General features: G+C 45.7%; 1 protein-coding gene across 1 annotated transcript in view; it reads right to left on the reverse strand.

The window, feature by feature from the left end:
• The window catches only part of LOC109871294 (protein phosphatase 1 regulatory subunit 1A-like), a 55,569-nt gene extending 31,803 nt beyond the window's left edge, over positions 1-23,766 (reverse strand). Inside the window, exons 1-2 of the mRNA XM_020462119.2 lie at positions 23,534-23,766; positions 19,568-19,634 (exon numbers count right to left, since the gene is read on the reverse strand). Coding sequence (XP_020317708.1) covers positions 19,568-19,634; positions 23,534-23,626 — 160 coding nt within the window. The 5' untranslated portion in view covers positions 23,627-23,766. The remainder of the gene's footprint in view (positions 1-19,567; positions 19,635-23,533) is intronic.

Here is a 23,766-nt window from a genome sequence, read left to right on the forward strand (position 1 = left end):
CCATCCTTCTATTATCCTCCATCCATCCTATCACCCTCCATCCAACCTTCTATCAACCTCCATCCATCCTTCTATCACCCTCCATTCATCCATCCTTCTATCACCCTCCATTCATCCATCCTTCTATCAGCCTCAATCCATCCTTCTATCACCTTCCATCCATCCTTCTATCGCCCTCCATCCATCCGTCTATCACCCTCCATCCATCCGTCTATCACCCTCCATCCATCCTTCTATCACCCACCATCCTTCCTTCTATCACCCTCCATTCATCCATCCTTCTATCAGCCTCAATCCATCCTTCTATCACCCATCCATCCTTCTATCACCCTCCATCCATCCGTATCACTCAATCCATCCTTCTATCAACCTCCATCCATCCTATCACCCTCAATCCCATCCTTCTATCAGCCTCCATCTATCCTTCTATTAAACCTTCATCCATCCTTCTATCACCCTCCATCCATCTTCTATTAACCTTAATCCATCCTTCTATCACTTCTCCATCCATCTATCACCCCCCTCCATCCTATCCACCTCCATCCATCCTTCTATCAACCTCCATCCATCCTTCTTCTATCACCTCCATCCTTCTATCAACCTTAATCCATCCTTCTATCAACCTCCATCCATCATTCTATCACCCTCCATCCATCCTATTAACCTTAATTCCATCCTATAACCTCCATCCATCCTTCTATCACCCTCCATCCATCCTTCTATCACCCTCCATCCATCCTTCTATAAACCTCCATCCATCCTTCTATCACCCCTCATCCATCCTTCTATCAGCCTTAATTCCATCCATTCTTCTATCACCCTCCATCCATCCTATCACCCTCCATCCATCCTCTATCAACTCCATCCATCCTATCACCCTCCATCCATCCTTCTATCAACCTCCATCCATCCTTCTATCACCCCCATCCATCCTTCTATCACCCTCCATCCATCCATCATTAACCTTAATCCATCCTTCTATCACCCTCCATCCATCCTTCTATCAACCTCCATCCATCCTTCTCACCCTCCATCCATCCTTCTATCAACCTCCATCCATCCTTCTATCACCCTCCATCCATCCTATTAACCTTAATCCATCCTATCAACCTCCATCCATCCTTCTATCACCCTCCATCCATCCTTCTATCACCCTCCATTCATCCATCCTTCTATCAGCCTCAATCCATCCTTCTATCAGCCTCCATCCATCCTTCTATCACCTTCCATCCATCCTTCTATCAGCCTCCATCCATCCTATCACCCTCCATCCATCCTTCTATCACCCTCCATCCATCCTTCTATCACCCTCCATCCATCCTTCTATCGCCCCTCCATCCATCTATCACCATCCATCCTTCTATCACCTCCATCCATCCTTCTATCACACCTCCATCCATCCTTCCATAACCCTCCATCCATCCTTCTATCAGCCTCAATCCATCCTTCTATCACCTTAATCCATCCTTCTATCAACCTCCATCCATCTTCTATCACCCTCCATCCATCCTATCACCCTCCATCCATCCTTCTATCAACCTCCATCCATCCTATCACCCTCCATCAATCCTTCTATCAACCTCCATCCATCCTTCTATCAACCTCCATCCATCCTTCTATCACCCTCCATCCATCCATTCTATTAACCTTAATCCATCCTTCTATCAACCTCCATCCATCCTTCTATCACCCACCATCCATCCTTCTATCAGCCTCCATCCATCCTTCTATCACCTCCAATCAACCTCCATCCATCGTTCTATCAACCTCCATCCATCCTTCTATCACCCTCCATCCATCTATCACCCTCCATCCATCCTTCTATCACCCTCCATCCATCCTTCTATCAACCTCCATCCATCCTTCTATCAACCTCCATCCATCCTTCTATCAACCTCCATCCATCCTTCTATCACCCTCCATCCATCCTTCTATCACCCTCCAATCACCCTCCATCCATCCTTCTATCACCCTCCCCCCATCACCCTCCATCCATCCTTCTATCACCCTCCATCCATCCTATCACTCTCCATCCATCCTTCTATTAACCTTAATTCCATCCTTCTATCACTCTACATCCATCATATCACCCCCATCCATCCTTCTATCAACCTCCATCCACCCTATCAACCTCCATCTATCCTTCTAGTTAAACTTAATCCATCCTTCTATCAACCTCCATCCCATCATTCTATCACCCTCCAGCCATCCTATTAACCTTAATTCCATCCTATCAAACCTCCATCCATCCTTTCTATCACCCACCATCCATCCTTCTATCACCCTCCATTCATCCATCCTTCTATCAGCCTCAATACATCCTCTTTCAGCCTCAATACATCCTTCTATCACCTTCCATCCATCCTTCTATTATCCTCCATCCATCCTATCACCCTCCATCCAACCTTCTATCAACCTCCATCCATCCTTCTATCACCCTCCATTCATCCATCCTTCTATCACCCTCCATTCATCCATCCTTCTATCACCCTCCATTCATTCCATCCTTCTATCACCTTCCATCCATCCTTCTATCGCCCTCCATTCCAATCCGTCTATCACCCTCCATCCATCCTATTACCCTCCATCCATCCTTCTATCACCCACCATCCTTCCTTCTATCACGCCTCCATTCATCCATCCTTCTATCAGCCCTCAATCCATCCTTCTATCACCTTCCATCCATCCTTCTATCACCCTCCATCCATCCGTCTATCACCCTCCATCCATCCTATTACCCTCCATCCATCCTTCTATCAACCTCCATCCATCCTATCACCCTCATCCATCCTTCTATCAGCCTCCATCTATCCTTCTATTAAACTTAATCCATCCTTCTATCACCCTCCATCCATCTTCTATTAACCTTAATCCATCCTTCTATCACTCTCCATCCATCCAATCACCCCCCCATCCATCCTTCTATTAAACTTAATCCATCCTTCTATCAACCTCCATCCATCATTCTATCACCCTCCAGCCATCCTATTAACCTTAATTCCATCCTATCAACCTCCATCCATCCTTCTATCACCCGCCATCCATCCTTCTATCACCCTCCATCCATCCTTCCATAACCCTCCATCCATCCTTCTATCAGCCTCAATCCATCCTTCTATCAGCCTTAATTCCATCCTTCTATCAACCTCCATCCATTCTTCTATCACCCTCCATCCATCCTATCACCCTCCATCCATCCTTCTATCAACCTCCATCCATCCTATCACCCGCCATCCATCCTTCTATCAACCTCCATCCATCCTTCTATCACCCGCCATCCATCCTTCTAAATCACCCTCCATCCATCCCTTCTATCAACCTCCATCCTCCTTCTATCACCCTCCATCCATCCTTCTATCACCCTCCATCCATCCTTCTATCAGCCCTCCTCCATCCATCTATCACCATCCATCCTCTATCATCTCCATCATCACCCGCCATCCATCCTTCTATCACCCTCCATCCATCCTTCCATAACCCTCCATCCATCCTTCTATCAGCCTCAATCCATCCTTCTATCAGCCTTATTCCATCCTCTATCAACCTCCATCCATTCTTCTATCACCCTCCATCCATCCTATCACCCTCCATCCATCCTTCTATCAACCTCCATCCATCCTATCACCCTCCATCCATCCTTCTATGCAACCTCCATCCATCCTTCTATCACCCCGCCATCCATCCTTCTATCACCCTCCATCCATCCATCTATTAACCTTAATCCATCCTTCTATCAACCTCCATCCATCCTTCTATCACCCACCATCCATCCTTCTATCAGCCTCCATCCATCCTATCACCCTCCACCCATCCTTCTATTACCCTCCATCCATCCTTCTATCAACCTCCATCCATCGTTCTATCAACCTCCATCCATCCTTCTATCACCCCTCCATCCATCCTATCACCCTCCATCCATCCTTCTATCAACCTCCATCCATCCTTCTATCAACCTCCATCCATCCTTCTATCACCCTCCATCCATCCTTCTATCACCCTCCAATCACCCTCCATCCAGCCTTCTATCACCCCTCCATCCATCCTATCACTCTCCATCCTTCCTTCTATTAACCTTAATTCCATCCTTCTATCACTCTACATCCATCATATCACCCCCATCCATCCTTCTATCAACCTCCATCCACCCTATCAACCTCCATCTATCCTTCTATTAAACTTAATCCATCCTTCTATCAACCTACATCCATCATTCTATCACCCCTCCAGCCATCCTATAACCTTAATTCCATCCTATCAACCTCCATCCATCCTTCTATCACCCACCATCCATCCTTCTATCACCCTCCATTCATCCATCCTTCTATCAGCCTCAATACATCCTTCTTTCAGCCTCAATACATCCTTCTATCACCTTCCATCCATCCTTCTATTATCCTCCATCCATCCTATCACCCTCCATCCAACCTTCTATCAACCTCCATCCATCCTTCTATCACCCGCCATCCATCCTTCTATCACCCCTCCATCCATCCATCTATTAACCTTAATCCATCCTTCTATCAACCTCCATCCATCCTTCTATCAACCTCCATCCATCCTTCTATCACCCTCCATCCATCCTTCTATCAACCTCCATCCATCATTCTAATCACCCTCCAGCCATCCTATTAACCTTAATTCCATCCCTATCAACCTCCATCCATCCTTCTATCACCCACCATCCATCTATCACACATCCATCCTTCTATCCACCCGCCATCCATCCTTCTATCACCCTCCATCCATCCTTCCATAACCCTCCATCCATCCTTCTAATCAGCCTCAATCCATCCTTCTATCAGACTTAATTCCATCCTTCTATCAACCGCCATCCATTCTTCTATCACCCTCCATCCATCCTATCACCCTCCATCCAGTCCTTCTATCAACCTCCATCCATCCTATCACCCCTCCATCCATCCTTCTATCAACCTCCATCCATCCTTCTATCACCCCGCCATCCATCCTTCTATCTACACCCTCCATCCATCCATCTATTAACCTTAATCCATCCTTCTATCAACCTCCATCCATCCTTCTATCAACCTCCATCCATCCTTCTATCACACCCTCCATCCATCCTTCTATCAACCTCCATCCATCATTCTATCACCCTCCAGCCATCCTATTAACCTTAATTCAATCCCTATCAACCTCCATCCATCTTCTATCACCCACCATCCAATTCCTTCTATCACCCTCCATTCATCCATCCTTCTATCAGCCCTCAATACAATCCTTCTTTCAGCCTCCAATACATCCTCTATCACCTTCCATCCATCCTTCTATTATCCTCCATCCATCCTATCACCCTCCATCCAACCTTCTATCACCCTCCATCCATCCTTCTATCAACCCTCCATCCATCCTTCTATCGCCCATCCATCCATCTATCACCATCCATCCTTCTATCAGCACCGCCATCCAATCCTTCTATAGACCCTCCATCAATCCTTCCATAACCCTCCTCCATCCTTCTATCAGCCTCAATCCATCCTTCTATCAGCCTTAATTCCATCCTTCCTATCAACCCTCCATCCATTCTTCTATCACCCTCCATCCATCCTATCACCCTCCATCCATCCTTCTATCAACCTCCATCCATCCTATCACCCTCCATCCTCCTTCTATCAACCTCCATCCATCCTTCTATCACCCCGCCATCCATCCTTCTATCACCCTCCATCCATCCATCTATTAACCTTAATCCATCCCTTCTATCAACCTCCACCCATCCTTCTATCACCCACCATCCATCCTTCTATCAGCCTCCATCCATCCTTCTAATCACCCTCCAATCAACCTCCATCCATCGTGTCTATCAACCTCCATCCATCCTTCTATCACCCTCCATCCATCCTATCACCCTCCATCCATCCTTTCTATCACCCTCCATCCATCCTTCTATCAACCCTCCATCCATCCTTCTATCAACCTCCATCCATCATTCTATCACCCTCCATCCATCCTTCTATCACCCTCCAATCACCCTCCATCCATCCTTCTATCACCCTCCAATCACCCTCCATCCATCCTTCATCACCCTCCATCCATCCTATCACTCTCCATCCATCCTTCTATTAACCTTAATTCCATCCTTCTATCACTCTACATCCATCATATCACCCCCATCCATCCTTCTATCAACCTCCATCCACCCTATCAACCTCCATCTATCCTTCTATTAAACTTAATCCATCCTTCTATCAACCTCCATCCATCATTCTATCACCCTCCAGCCATCCTATTAACCTTAATTCCATCCTATCAACCTCCATCCATCCTTCTATCACCCACCATCCATCCTTCTATCACCCTCCATTCATCCATCCTTCTATCAGCCTCAATACATCCTTCTTTCAGCCTCAATACATCCTTCTATCACCTTCCATCCATCCTTCTATTATCCTCCATCCATCCTATCACCCTCCATCCAACCTTCTATCAACCTCCATCCATCCTTCTATCACCCTCCATTCATCCATCCTTCTATCACCCTCCATTCATCCATCCTTCTATCACCTTCCATCCATCCTTCTATCGCCCTCCATACATCCGTCTATCACCCTCCATCCATCCTATTACCCTCCATCCATCTTCTATCACCCACCATCCTTCCTTCTATCACCCTCCATTCATCCATCCTTCTATCAGCCTCAATCCATCCTTCTATCACCTTCCATCCATCCTTCTATCACCTCCATCCATCCGTCTATCACCCTCCATCCATCCTATTACCCTCCATCCATCCTTCTATCAACCTCCATCCATCCTATCACCCTCAATCCATCCTTCTATCAGCCTCCATCTAATCCTTCTATTAAACTTAATCCATCCTTCTATCACCCTCCATCCATCTTCTATTAACCTTAATCCATCCTTCTATCACTCTCCATCCATCCAATCACCCCCCCATCCATCCTTCTATTAAACTTAATCCATCCTTCTATCACCTCCATCCATCATTCTATCACCCTCCAGCCATCCTATTAACCTTAATTCCATCCTATCAACCTCCATCCATCCTTCTATCACCCGCCATCCATCCTTCTATCACCCTCCATCCATCCTTCCATAACCCTCCATCCATCCTTCTATCAGCCTCAATCCATCCTTCTATCAGCCTTAATTCCATCCTTCTATCAACCTCCATCCATTCTTCTATCACCCTCCATCCATCCTATCACCCTCCATCCATCCTTCTATCAACCTCCATCCATCCTATCACCCTCCATCCATCCTTCTATCAACCTCCATCCATCCTTCTATCACCCGCCATCCAGCTCTTCTATCACCCTCCATCCATCCTTCTATCAACCTCCATCCATCCTTCTATCACCCTCCATCCATCCTTCTATCACCCTCCATCCATCCTTCTATCGCCCTCCATCCATCTATCACCATCCATCCTTCTATCACCCGCCATCCATCCTTCTATCACCCTCCATCCATCCTTCCATAACCCTCCATCCATCCTTCTATCAGCCTCAATCCATCCTTCTATCAGCCTTAATTCCATCCTTCTATCAACCTCCATCCATTCTTCTAATCACCCTCCATCCATCCTATCACCCTTCCATCCATCCTTCTATCAACCTCCATCCATCCTATCACCCTCCATCCATCCTTCATCAACCTCCATCCATCCTTCTATCACCGCCATCCATCCTTCTATCACCCTCCATCCATCCATCTATTAACCTTAATCCATCCTTCTATCAACCTCCATCCATCCTTCTATCACCCCACCATCCATCCTTCTATCAGCCTCCATCCATCCTATCACCCTCCACCCATCCTTCTATTACCCTCCATCCATCCTTCTATCAACCTCCATCCATCGTTCTATCAACCTCCATCCATCCTTCTATCACCCTCCATCCATCCTTCTATCACCCTCCATCCATCCTTCTATCAACCTCCATCCATCCTTCTATCAACCTCCATCCATCCTTCTATCAACCTCCATCCATCCTTCTATCACCCTCCATCCATCCTTCTATCACCCTCCAATCACCCTCCATCCATCCTTCTATCACCCTCCATCCATCCTATCACTCTCCATCCATCCTTCTATTAACCTTAATTCCATCCTTCTATCACTCTACATCCATCATATCACCCCCATCCATCCTTCTATCAACCTCCATCCACCCTATCAACCTCCATCTATCCTTCTATTAAACTTAATCCATCCTTCTATCAACCTACATCCATCATTCTAATACCCTCCAGCCATCCTATTAACCTTAATTCCATCCTATCAACCTCCATCCATCCTTCTATCACCCACCATCCATCCTTCTATCACCCTCCATTCATCCATCCTTCTATCAGCCTCAATACATCCTTCTTTCAGCCTCAATACATCCTTCTATCACCTTCCATCCATCCTTCTATTATCCTCCATCCATCCTATCACCCTCCATCCAACCTTCTATCACCCTCCATCCATCCTTCTATCACCCCGCCATCCATCCTTCTATCACCCTCCATCCATCCTTCCATAACCCTCCATCCATCCTTCTATCAGCCTCAATCCATCCTTCTATCAGACTTAATTCCATCCTTCTATCAACCTCCATCCATTCTTCTATCACCCTCCATCCATCCTATCACCCTCCATCCATCCTTCTATCAACCTCCATCCATCCTATCACCCTCCATCCATCCTTCTATCAACCTCCATCCATCCTTCTATCACCCGCCATCCATCCTTCTATCACCCTCCATCCATCCATCTATTAACCTTAATCCATCCTTCTATCAACCTCCATCCATCCTTCTATCAACCTCCATCCATCCTTCTATCACCCTCCATCCATCCTTCTATCAACCTCCATCCATCATTCTATCACCCTCCAGCCATCCTATTAACCTTAATTCCATCCTATCAACCTCCATCCATCCTTCTATCACCCACCATCCATCCTTCTATCACCCTCCATTCATCCATCCTTCTATCAGCCTCAATACATCCTTCTTTCAGCCTCAATACATCCTTCTATCACCTTCCATCCATCCTTCTATTATCCTCCATCCATCCTATCACCCTCCATCCAACCTTCTATCACCCTCCATCCATCCTTCTATCACCCTCCATCCATCCTTCTATCGCCCTCCATCCATCTATCACCATCCATCCTTCTATCACCCGCCATCCATCCTTCTATCACCCTCCATCCATCCTTCCATAACCCTCCATCCATCCTTCTATCAGCCTCAATCCATCCTTCTATCAGCCTTAATTCCATCCTTCTATCAACCTCCATCCATTCTTCTATCACCCTCCATCCATCCTATCACCCTCCATCCATCCTTCTATCAACCTCCATCCATCCTATCACCCTCCATCCATCCTTCTATCAACCTCCATCCATCCTTCTATCACCCGCCATCCATCCTTCTATCACCCCTCCATCCATCCATCTATTAACCTTAATCCATCCTTCTATCAACCTCCATCCATCCTTCTATCACCCACCATCCATCCTTCTATCAGCCTCCATCCATCCTTCTATCACCCTCCAATCAACCTCCATCCATCGTTCTATCAACCTCCATCCATCCTTCTATCACCCTCCATCCATCCTATCACCCTCAATCCATCCTTCTATCACCCTCCATCCATCCTTCTATCAACCTCCATCCATCCTTCTATCAACCTCCATCCATCATTCTATCACCCTCCATCCATCCTTCTATCACCCTCCAATCACCCTCCATCCATCCTTCTATCACCCTCCAATCACCCTCCATCCATCCTTCTATCACCCTCCATCCATCCTATCACTCTCCATCCATCCTTCTATTAACCTTAATTCCATCCTTCTATCACTCTACATCCATCCTATCACCCCCATCCATCCTTCTATCAACCTCCATCCACCCTATCAACCTCCATCTATCCTTCTATTAAACTTAATCCATCCTTCTATCAACCTCCATCCATCATTCTATCACCCTCCAGCCATCCTATTAACCTTAATTCCATCCTATCAACCTCCATCCATCCTTCTATCACCCACCATCCATCCTTCTATCACCCTCCATTCATCCATCCTTCTATCAGCCTCAATACATCCTTCTATCACCTTCCATCCATCCTTCTATTATCCTCCATCCATCCTATCACCCTCCATCCAACCTTCTATCAACCTCCATCCATCCTTCTATCACCCTCCATTCATCCATCCTTCTATCACCCTCCATTCATCCATCCTTCTATCACCTTCCATCCATCCTTCTATCGCCCTCCATCCATCCGTCTATCACCCTCCATCCATCCTATTACCCTCCATCCATCCTTCTATCACCCACCATCCTTCCTTCTATCACCCTCCATTCATCCATCCTTCTATCAGCCTCAATCCATCCTTCTATCACCTTCCATCCATCCTTCTATCACCCTCCATCCATCCGTCTATCACCCTCCATCCATCCTATTACCCTCCATCCATCCTTCTATCAACCTCCATCCATCCTATCACCCTCAATCCATCCTTCTATCAGCCTCCATCTATCCTTCTATTAAACTTAATCCATCCTTCTATCACCCTCCATCCATCTTCTATTAACCTTAATCCATCCTTCTATCACTCTCCATCCATCCAATCACCCCCCCATCCATCCTTCTATTAAACTTAATCCATCCTTCTATCAACCTCCATCCATCATTCTATCACCCTCCAGCCATCCTATTAACCTTAATTCCATCCTATCAACCTCCATCCATCCTTCTATCACCCGCCATCCATCCTTCTATCACCCTCCATCCATCCTTCCATAACCCTCCATCCATCCTTCTATCAGCCTCAATCCATCCTTCTATCAGCCTTAATTCCATCCTTCTATCAACCTCCATCCATTCTTCTATCACCCTCCATCCATCCTATCACCCTCCATCCATCCTTCTATCAACCTCCATCCATCCTATCACCCTCCATCCATCCTTCTATCAACCTCCATCCATCCTTCTATCACCCGCCATCCATCCTTCTATCACCCTCCATCCATCCTTCTATCAACCTCCATCCATCCTTCTATCACCCTCCATCCATCCTTCTATCACCCTCCATCCATCCTTCTATCGCCCTCCATCCATCTATCACCATCCATCCTTCTATCACCCGCCATCCATCCTTCTATCACCCTCCATCCATCCTTCCATAACCCTCCATCCATCCTTCTATCAGCCTCAATCCATCCTTCTATCAGCCTTAATTCCATCCTTCTATCAACCTCCATCCATTCTTCTATCACCCTCCATCCATCCTATCACCCTCCATCCATCCTTCTATCAACCTCCATCCATCCTATCACCCTCCATCCATCCTTCTATCAACCTCCATCCATCCTTCTATCACCCGCCATCCATCCTTCTATCACCCTCCATCCATCCATCTATTAACCTTAATCCATCCTTCTATCAACCTCCATCCATCCTTCTATCACCCACCATCCATCCTTCTATCAGCCTCCATCCATCCTATCACCCTCCACCCATCCTTCTATTACCCTCCATCCATCCTTCTATCAACCTCCATCCATCGTTCTATCAACCTCCATCCATCCTTCTATCACCCTCCATCCATCCTTCTATCACCCTCCATCCATCCTTCTATCAACCTCCATCCATCCTTCTATCAACCTCCATCCATCCTTCTATCACCCTCCATCCATCCTTCTATCACCCTCCAATCACCCTCCATCCATCCTTCTATCACCCTCCATCCATCCTATCACTCTCCATCCATCCTTCTATTAACCTTAATTCCATCCTTCTATCACTCTACATCCATCATATCACCCCCCATCCATCCTTCTATCAACCTCCATCCACCCTATCAACCTCCATCTATCCTTCTATTAAACTTAATCCATCCTTCTATCAACCTACATCCATCATTCTATCACCCTCCAGCCATCCTATTAACCTTAATTCCATCCTATCAACCTCCATCCATCCTTCTATCACCCACCATCCATCCTTCTATCACCCTCCATTCATCCATCCTTCTATCAGCCTCAATACATCCTTCTTTCAGCCTCAATACATCCTTCTATCACCTTCCATCCATCCTTCTATTATCCTCCATCCATCCTATCACCCTCCATCCAACCTTCTATCACCCTCCATCCATCCTTCTATCACCCTCCATCCATCCTTCTATCGCCCTCCATCCATCTATCACCATCCATCCTTCTATCACCCGCCATCCATCCTTCTATCACCCTCCATACATCCTTCCATAACCCTCCATCCATCCTTCTATCAGCCTCAATCCATCCTTCTATCAGCCTTAATTCCATCCTTCTATCAACCTCCATCCATTCTTCTATCACCCTCCATCCATCCTATCACCCTCCATCCATCCTTCTATCAACCTCCATCCATCCTATCACCCTCCATCCATCCTTCTATCAACCTCCATCCATCCTTCTATCACCCGCCATCCATCCTTCTATCACCCTCCATCCATCCATCTATTAACCTTAATCCATCCTTCTATCAACCTCCATCCATCCTTCTATCACCCACCATCCATCCTTCTATCAGCCTCCATCCATCCTTCTATCACCCTCCAATCAACCTCCATCCATCGTTCTATCAACCTCCATCCATCCTTCTATCACCCTCCATCCATCCTATCACCCTCCATCCATCCTTCAATCACCCTCCATCCATCCTTCTATCAACCTCCATCCATCCTTCTATCAACCTCCATCCATCCTTCTATCACCCTCCATCCATCCTTCTATCACCCTCCAATCACCCTCCATCCATCCTTCTATCACCCTCCAATCACCCTCCATCCATCCTTCTATCACCCTCCATCCATCCTATCACTCTCCATCCATCCTTCTATTAACCTTAATTCCATCCTTCTATCACTCTACATCCATCATATCACCCCCATCCATCCTTCTATCAACCTCCATCCACCCTATCAACCTCCATCTATCCTTCTATTAAACTTAATCCATCCTTCTATCAACCTCCATCCATCATTCTATCACCCTCCAGCCATCCTATTAACCTTAATTCCATCCTATCAACCTCCATCCATCCTTCTATCACCCACCATCCATCCTTCTATCACCCTCCATTCATCCATCCTTCTATCAGCCTCAATACATCCTTCTTTCAGCCTCAATACATCCTTCTATCACCTTCCATCCATCCTTCTATTATCCTCCATCCATCCTATCACCCTCCATCCAACCTTCTATCAACCTCCATCCATCCTTCTATCACCCTCCATTCATCCATCCTTCTATCACCCTCCATTCATCCATCCTTCTATCAGCCTCAATCCATCCTTCTATCACCTTCCATCCATCCTTCTATCACCCTCCATCCATCCGTCTATCACCCTCCATCCATCCTTCTATCAACCTCCATCCATCCTATCACCCTCAATCCATCCTTCTATCAGCCTCCATCTATCCTTCTATTAAACTTAATCCATCCTTCTATCACCCTCCATCCATCTTCTATTAACCTTAATCCATCCTTCTATCACTCTCCATCCATCCTATCACCCCCCTCCATCCTATCACCTTCCATCCATCCTTCTATCACCCTCCATCCATCCGTCTATCACCCTCCATCCTTCTATTAAACTTAATCCATCCTTCTATCAACCTCCATCCATCATTCTATCACCCTCCAGCCATCCTATTAACCTTAATTCCATCCTATCAACCTCCATCCATCCTTCTATCACCCGCCATCCATCCTTCTATCACCCTCCATCCATCCTTCCATAACCCTCCATCCATCCTTCTATCAGCCTCAATCCATCCTTCTATCAGCCTTAATTCCATCCATTCTTCTATCACCCTCCATCCATCCTATCACCCTCCATCCATCCTTCTATCAACCTCCATCCATCCTATCACCCTCCATCCATCCTTCTATCAACCTCCATCCATCCTTCTATCACCCGCCATCCATCCTTCTATCACCCTCCATCCATCCATCTATTAACCTTAATCCATCCTTCTATCAACCTCCATCCATCCTTCTATCAACCTCCATCCATCCTTCTATCACCCTCCATCCATCCTTCTATCACCCTCCATCCATCCTTCTATCGCCCTCCATCCATCTATCACCATCCATCCATCCTATTACCCTCCATCCATCCTTCTATCAACCTCCATCCATCCTTCTATCACCTTCCATCCATCCTTCTATTAACCTTAATCCATCCTATCATACCCATCCATCCTATCACCCTCCATCCATCCTATCACCCTCCATCCATCCTATCACCCTCCATCCATCCTTCTATCAACCTCCATCCATCCTTCTCTCACCTTCCATCCATCCTTCTATTAACCTTAATCCATCCTATCATACCCATCCATCCTATCACCCTCCATCCATCCTATCACCCTCCATCCATCCTTCTATCAGCCTCAATCCATCCTTCTATCAGCCTCAATCCATCCTTCTATCACCCTCCATCCATCCTTGTATCACCCTCCAATCAACCTCCATTCCATCCTTCTATCACCCTCCATACATCCTTCTATCACCCTCCATCCATCCTATCACTCTCCATCCATCCTTCTATTAACCTTAATTCCATACTTCTATCACTCTACATCCATCCTATCACCCCCCATCCATCCTTCTATCAACCTCTATCCATCCTATCAACCTCAATCTATCCTTCTATTAAACTGAATCCATCCTTCTATCAACCCCCATCCATCATTCTATCACCCTCCAGCCATCTTATTAACCTTAATTCCATCCTATCAACCTGCATCCATCCTTCTATCACCCACCATCCATCCTTCTATCACCCACCATCCATCCTTCTATCACCCTCCATTCATCCATCCTTCCATCACCTTCCATCCATCCTTCTATCGCCCTCCATCCATCTGTCTATCGCCCTCCATCCATCCTATTACCCTCCATCCATCCTTCTATCAACCTCCATCCATCCTTCTATCAACCTCCATCCATCCTTCTATTACCCTCCATCCATCCTTCTATTAACCTTAATCCATCCTATCACCCCCGCATCCATCCTTCTATCACCATCCATCTATCCTTCTATTAAACTTAATCCATCCTTCTATCAACCTCCATCCATCCTTCTATCAGCCTCAATCCATCCTTCTATCACCCTCCATCCATCCTTCTATCACCCTCCATTCAATCCTTTTATCACCCTCCATCCAGCCTTCTATCACCCTCCATCCATTCTTCTATCGCCCTCCATCCATCTATCACCATCCATCCATCCTATTACACTCTGGGTCCACAGTGTCTCTTGACCCCTCCTGTCTCAGCCTCCAGTATTTATGCTGCAGTAGTTTATGTGTCAGGGGGCTAGGGTCAGTTTGTTATATCTGGAGTACTTCTCCTGTCCTATTCGGTGTCCTATGTAAATCTAAGTGTGCGTTCTCTAATTCTCTCCTTCTCTCTCTCTCGGAGGACCTGAGCCCTAGGACCATGCCCCAGGATTACCTGACATGATGACTCCTTGCTGTCCCCAGTCCACCTGGCCGTGCTGCTGCTCCAGTTTCAACTGTTCTGCCTTCTTATTATTCGAACATGCTGATCATTTATGAACATTTGAACATCTTGGCCATGTTCTGTTATAATCTCCACCCGGCACAGCCAGAAGAGGACTGGCCACCCCACATAGCCTGGTTCCTCTCTAGGTTTCTTCCTAGGTTTTGGCCTTTCTAGGGAGTTTTTCCTAGCCACCGTGCTTCTACACCTGCATTGCTTGCTGTTTGGGGTTTTAGGCTGGGTTTCTGTACAGCACTTTGAGATATCAGCTGATGGACGAAGGGCTATATAAATACATTTGATTTGATTTGATTCTATCGCCCTCCATCCATCTATCACCCTCCATCCATCCTATTACCCTCCATCCATCCTTCTATCAACCTCCATCCATCCTTCTATCACCTTCCATCCATCCTTATATTAACCTTAATCCATCCTTCTATCATACCCATCCATCCTATCACCCTCCATCCATCCTATCACCCTCCATCCATCCTTCTATTAACCTCCATCCATCCTTCTATCACCCTCCATCCATCCTTCTATTAACCTTAATCCATCCTTCTATCACAACCAGTCCATCCTATCACCATCCGTCTATTAACCTTAATCCATCCTTCTATCACCCTCCATCCATCCTCCTATTAACCTTAATCCATCCTTCTATCACCCTCCATCCAGCCTTCTATCACCTTCCATCCAGGCTTCTATCACCTTCCATCCATCCTATCACCCTCCACCCATCCTTCTATCACCCTCCATCCATCCTATCACCCTCCATCCATCCTATCACCCTCCATCCATCCTTCTATCACCCTCCATCCATCCTTCTATCACCCTCCATCCATCCTTCTATCACCCCCCATTCAATCCTTCTATCACCCTCCATCTAGCCTTCTATCACCCTCCACCCATCCTTATATCACCCTCCATCCATCCACCCTCCATCCATCCTTCTATTAAACTTAATCCATCCTTCTATCAACCTCCATCCAGCCTTCTATCACCCTCCATCCAGCCTTCTATCACCTCCATCCAGCCTTCTATCACCCTCCACCCATGCTTCTATCAACCTCCATCCATTCTTCTATCACCCTCCATCCAGCCTTCTATCACCCTCCATCCATCCTATCATCCTCCATCCATCCTTCTATCACCCTCCACCCATCCTTCTATCACCCTCCATCCATCCTATCACCCCCCATCCATCCTTCTAGTAACCTTAATTCCACCCTTTTATCACTCTCCATCCATCCTATCACCCCCATCCATCCTTCTATCAACCTCCATCCATCCTTCTATCAACCTCCATCCATCCATCCTATTACCCTTCATCCATCCTTCTATCACCCTCCATCCATCCTTCTATTAACCTTAATCCATCCTTCTATCAACCTCCATCCATCCTCCTATCACCCTCCATCCAGCCTTCTATCACCGTCCATCCATCCTATCACCCTCCATCCATCCTATCACCCTCCATCCATCCTTCTATCACCCTCCATCCATCCTTCTATCACCCTCCATCCATCCTTCTATCACCCTCCACCCATCCTTCTACCACCATCCATCCATCCTATCACCCCCATCCATCCTTCTATTAACCTTAATTCCATCCTTCTATCACTCTCCATCCATCCTATCACCCCCATCCATCCTTCTATCAACCTCCATCCATCCTTCTATCAACCTCCATCCATCCATCCTATTACCCTTCATCCATCCTTCTATCACCCTCTACCCATCCTATTACCCTCCACCCATCCTATCAACCTCCATCCATCCTTCTATCACCCTCCATCCATCCTTCTATCAACCTCCATCCATCCTTCTATCACCCTCCATCCATCCTTCTATCCCCCTCCATCCATCCTATCACCCTCCATCCATCCTTCTATCAACCTCCATCATCCTTCTATCACCCTCCATCCATCCTTCTATCACCCTCCATCCATTCTGTCACCCTCCATCCATCCTTCTATCAACCTCCATCATCCTTCTATCACCCTCCATCCATCCTTCTATCAACCTCCATCATCCTTCTATCACCCTCCATCCATCCTTCTATCAACCTCCATCCATTCTTCTATGACCCTCCATCCATCCGTCTCCCCCCAGACCTCTTATAGTAACACTCAATTTTTGTGTCCCCCATAAGAATAGTCTCAAGCCCTCATTCAACCCATATTAACAAAATATCGCCCTCCATCCATCCTATTACCCTCCATCCATCCTTCTATCAACCTCCATCCATCCTTCTATCACATTCCATCCATCCTTCTATTAACCTTAATCCATCCTTCTATCATACCCATCCATCCTATCACCCTCCATCCATCCTATCACCCTCCATCCTTCCTTCTATTAACCTCCATCCATCCTTCTATCACCCTCCATCCATCCGTCTATTAACCTTAATCCATCCTTCTATCACAACCCATCCATCCTCCTATTAACCTTAATCCATCCTTCTATCACCCTCCATCCAGCCTTCTATCACCTTCCATCCATCCTTCTATCACCCTCCATCCATCCTATCCCCCTCCATCCATCCTTCTATCACCCTCCACCCATCCTTCTATCACCCTCCATCCACCCTCCATCCATCCTTCTATTAACTTTAATTCCATCCTTCTATCACTCTCCATCCATCCTATCACCCCCCATCCATCCTTCTATCAACCTACATCCATCCTTCTATCACCCTCCATCCATTCTATCACCCTCCATCCATTCTATCACCCTCTATCCATCCTATCACCCTCCATCCATCTTTCTATTAACCTTAATCCATCCTTCTATCAACCTCCATCCGTCCTTCTATCAACCTCCATCCGTCCTTCTATCACCCTCCATCCATCCTATCACCCTCCATCCATCCTTATATCAACCTCCATCATCCTTCTATCACCCTCCATCCATCATTCTATCACCCTCCATCATCCTTCTATCACCCTCCATCATCCTTCTATCACCCTCCATCCATCCTTCTATCACCCTCCATCCATTCTATCACCCTCCATCCATTCTATCACCCTCCATCCATTCTATCACCCTCCATCCATCCTATCACCCTCCATCCATCCTATCACCCTCCATCCATCTTTCTATTAACCTTAATCCATCCTTCTATCAACCTCCATCCATCCTTCTATCACCCTCCATACATCCTATCACCCTCCATCCATCCTTCTATCAACCTCCATCATCCTTCTATCACCCTCCATCCATCCTTCTATCACCCTCCATCATCCTTCTATCACCCTCCATCATCCTTCTATCACCCTCCATCATCCTTCTATCACCCTCCATCCATCCTGTCACCCTCCATCCATCCTTCTATCAACCTCCATCATCCTTCTATCACCCTCCATCCATCCTTCTATCAACCTCCATCATCCTTCTATCACCCTCCATCCATCCTTCTATCAACCTCCATCCATCCTTTTTTCAGCCTCCATCCATTCTTCTATGACCCTCCATCCATCCTTCTCCCCCCAGACCTCTTATATTAACACTCAATTTTGTGTCCCCCATAAGAATAGTCTCAAGCCCTCATTCAACCCATATTAACAAAACTCCTTCATATCCCACAGCTCTTCATTAAATATGAACAGACGGATCTGAAAGAAAACACTGACATAATGAGATCGAGCCAAAAAGTCTTAATTCTTCTCTTTAGCAGTAAAACTTGAGTAAATTGGGATACATACATAAACAAAACCCCTCTAAACCCAAATGAGCCTCTACTTAAGCATAACATGCTCAATGCCAGTAGACTAGAGCATAACAAAAAATAAAATAAAATAGTCACATGAAGACACACATAACTTCCATGACAGTTTGTGAGTCATGCGGAGTGAAGCTTGGCAAATGGCTTCAACATTCCATTGCGACACAGGAAATAAAATAAATTCCAATTCCATTGCTTTTCAGTGAGGAAAATTACAATTGGAATTTCAGTTTATTTCCGGAATTGAATGAATTGACCCCAACCCTGTTCTTCACTCAGTAGCAGTGTCTTACCTGCTGCAGTTTGGTCTGGTGGAAGATAGATGACATGGGTAGCTGGTGTAGGTCTCCTCTTACGGATCTGTTTGGTGGAGACAGGACATGGCGGGATAGGACAGGACGGGACAGTACAGGAAAGAGAAGTGTTCAAGTGTGGCACTGAAGATAACTGGCGACAGACAACAAGCACCAGTAACCCAGTAGCATATGATACAGACTTGCTGTGTGTGCATGTTTTACAAAGTGGTAGAGTTTAGTGTCAATACAATCAATGACCTACAGTACCAGCCAAAAGTTTGGACACACCTACTCATTCAAGGGTTTTTCTTTATTTGTACTATTTTGGACATTGTAGAATAATAGTAAAGACATCAAACTATGAAATAACACATATGTAATCATGTAGTTACCCGAAAAATGTTTAAACAAATCTAAATATATTTGAGATTTGAGATTCTTCAAAGTAGCCACCCTTTGCCTTGATGACAACTTTGCACACTCTTGGCAATATTTCAATCAGCTTCATGAGGTAGTCGCTTGGAATGCATTTCAATTAACAAGTATGCCTTGTAAAAAGTTAATTTGTGGAATTTCTTCTTCATGCGTTTGAGCCAATCAGTTGTGTTGTGACAAGGTAGGGGGGAAGATAGCCCTATTTGGTAAAATACAAAGTCCATATTATGGCAAGAACAGCTCCAATAATGTTTCTTTATTTAACATTTAGTTATCTAGGCAAGTCAGTTAAGAACAAATTCTTATTTACAGCAGCCTCTCAAACCCTAACCTGGACTACGCTGGGACAATTGCACGCCGCCCTTTTGGACTCCCAATCACAGCCGGTTGTGATACAGCCTGATGCAGTGCCTTAGACCACTGAGCCACTCAGGAGCCCAAAGAGAAACAACAGTCCATCATTACTTTAAAACATGAAGGTCAAAATTTCAAGAACTGAAAGTTTCTTAGAGTGCAGTCGCAAAAACCATCAAGCGCTATGATGAAACTGGCTCTCATGAGGACCGCCACAGGAAAGGAAGACCCAGAGTTACCTCTTCTGCAAAGGATAAGGCCATTAGAGTTACCAGCCTCAGAAATTGCAACCCAAATAAACGCTTCACAGAGTTCAAGTATCAGACACATCTCAACATCAACTGTTCAGAGGAGACTGCGTGAATCAGGCCTCCATGGTCGAATTGCTGCAAAGAAACCACTACTAAAAGACACCAATAAGAAGAAGAGACTTGCTTGGGCCAAGAAACATGAGCAATGGACATTAGACTGGTGGAAATCTGTCCTTTGGTCTGATGAATCCAAATGTGAGATTTTTGGTTCCAACCACCGTGACTTTGTGAGATGCAGAGTAGGTGAACGGATGATCTCCGCATGTGTGGTTCACATCGTGAAGCATGGAGGAGCAGGTGGATGGTGTGGGGGTGCTTTGTTGGTGACACTGTCAGCTATTTATTTTGAATTCAAGGTACACTTAACCAGCATGGCTACCACAGCATTCTGCAGCGATACGCTATCCCATCTGGTTTGTGCTTAGTGGGACTATCATTTGTTTTTCAACAGGACAATGACCCAACACACCTCCAGGCTGTGTAAGGGCTATTTGATCTAGAAGGAGAGTGATGGAGTGCTGCATCAGAAGACCTGGCCTCCACAATCACCCGACCTCAACCCAATTGAGATGGTTTGGGATGAGTTGGACCTCAGAGTGAAGGAAAAGCAGCCAACAAGTGCTCAGCAAATGTGGGAACTCATTCAAGACTGTTGGATAAGGTTTCCAGGTGAAGCTGGTTGAGAGAATGCCAAGAGTGTGGAAAGCTGTCATCAAGGCAAAGGGTGGCTACTTTTTTATAGATTTTATTTTTTATTTCACCTTCATTTAACCAGGTAGGCTAGTTGAGAACAAGTCATTTGCAACTGCGACCTGGCCAAGATAGAGCATAGCGATTCGACACATACAACAACACAGAGTTAGACATGGAATAAACAAAACATAGTCAATAATACAGTAGAACAAAAGAAAACAAAAAGTATATATACAGTGAGTGCAAATGAGGTGAGATAAGAGAGTTAAGGCAATAAATAGGCCATAGTGGTGAAGTAATTACAATATAGCAATTAAACACTGGAATGGTAGATGTGCAGAAGATGAATGTGCAAGTAGAGATACTGGGGTGCAAAGGAGCAAGATAAATAAATAAATACAGTATGGGGATGAGGTAGGTAGATAGATGGACTGTTTACAGATGGGCTATGTACAGGTGCAGTGATCTGTGAGCTGCTCTGACAGCTGGTGCTTAAAGCTAGTGAGGGAGATATGAGTCTCCAGATTCAGAGATTTTTGCAGTTCGTTCCAGTCATTGGCAGCAGAGAACTGGAAGGAAACACGACCAAAGGAGGAATTGGCTTTGGGGGTGACCAGTGAGATATACCTGCTGGAGTGCGTGCTACTAGTGGGTGCTGCTATGGTGACCAGTGAGCTGAGATAAGGCGGGGCTTTACCTAGCAGAGACTTGTAGATAACCTGTAGCCAGTGGGTTTGGCGACGAGTATGAAGCGAGGGCCAACCAACGAGAGCATACAGGTCGCAATGGTGGGCAGTGTATGGGGCTTTGGTGACAAAACGGATGGCACTGTGATAGACTGCATACAGTTTGTTGAGTAGAGTGTTGGAGGCTATTTTATAGATGACATCACCGAAGTCGAGGATCGGTAGGATGGTCAGTTTTACGAGGGTATGTTTGGCAGCATGAGTGAAGGATGCTTTGTTGCGATATAGGAAGCCAATTCTAGATTTAATTTGGATTGGATATGCTTAATGTGAGTCTGGAGAGTTTACAGTTTACAGTCTAACCATACCTAGGTATTTGTAGTTGTCCACGTATTCTAAGTCAGAGCTGTCCATAGTAGTGATGCTGGATGGGCGAGCAGGTGCGGGCAGTGATCGGTTGAATAGCATGCATTTAGTTTTACTTGCGTTTAAGAGCAGTTGGAGGCCACGGAAGGAGAGTTGTATGGCATTGAAGCTCGTCTGGAGGTTAGTTAACACAGTGTCCAAAGAGGGGCCAGAAGTATACAGAATGGTGTCGTCTGCGTAGAGGTGTACCAGAGAATCACCAGCAGCAAGAGCAACATCATTGATGTATACAGAGAAGAGAGTCGGCCCGAGGATTGAACCCTGTGGCACCCCCATAGAGACTGCCAGAGGTCCGGACAACAGGCCCTCCGATTTGACACACTGAACTCTATCATAGAAGTAGTTGGTAAACCAGGTGAGGCAATCATTTGAGAAACCAAGACTGTCGAGTCTGCCAATAAGAATGTGGATATTGACAGAGCCGAAAGCCTTGGCCAGGTTCTAAAATATATTTTGATTTATTTAACCCTTTTTTGCTTACTACATGATTTAATATGTGTTATTTAATAGTTTTAATGTCTTCCCTATTATTCTACAATGTAGAAAATAGTAAAAATAAAGAAAAACCCTTGAATGTGTAGGTGTGTCCAAACTTTTGACTGGTACTGTAGGTTCGGAGAGGGGTGGGTGTGGAGGTGGTGGGGAGCGGGGAGCGGGGAGCGGGAGAGGTTGGCCAAAAATGGGGATGAAGCGATCTTTCTAAAATCACAATAGTGACAAATAAGGATACAATCAAATAGTAAAACAAAAAAAATCACTATCAATATTCACTCAAAGCACTGAGAAGTTGTAATAACATTTAGGCAACTAAGATTGTGACAAATAAATCCAGAAAGTGGTGGGGGCAGGGGGAAATCCATGTCATAAAACATATTTTCCTACCAGGCATAATATGATCAAAGTAAAGCTTATTCTGCCAGTCAGTCTCAAGAGGAGCTTGCTCTTCACAGCCCCCACTCATTCAACAAGCCCACCATCCCATTAACCTCACATTACCATGTCATAATGGTAAAAACATTTATTACCATATCGTGTCGAAACTGAATGTTCTTACTCACATGCTCTGATGCCTGAGGGTCCAGCTGCCTCTGAAACACAGGCACAGAAAACTGGATCTTCTTAGGACTGTTGGACTCCATGCTGGACTCCATATTTGTGGAAAGAGAGAGTAGGAAAGAAAGTAAGAGAAAGAGACGAAGAGAGGGGACTGCGTTGGGAGCAGCTGCACACAGCAGCAGCCTCTCTTCTCTTCTGTTCCTTTCCCTTCCTTATGAACCCTGGGATAGCTTTA

This window comes from Oncorhynchus kisutch, linkage group LG26, assembly GCF_002021735.2.
Source record: "Oncorhynchus kisutch isolate 150728-3 linkage group LG26, Okis_V2, whole genome shotgun sequence".
Lineage (NCBI taxonomy): Eukaryota > Metazoa > Chordata > Actinopteri > Salmoniformes > Salmonidae > Oncorhynchus > Oncorhynchus kisutch.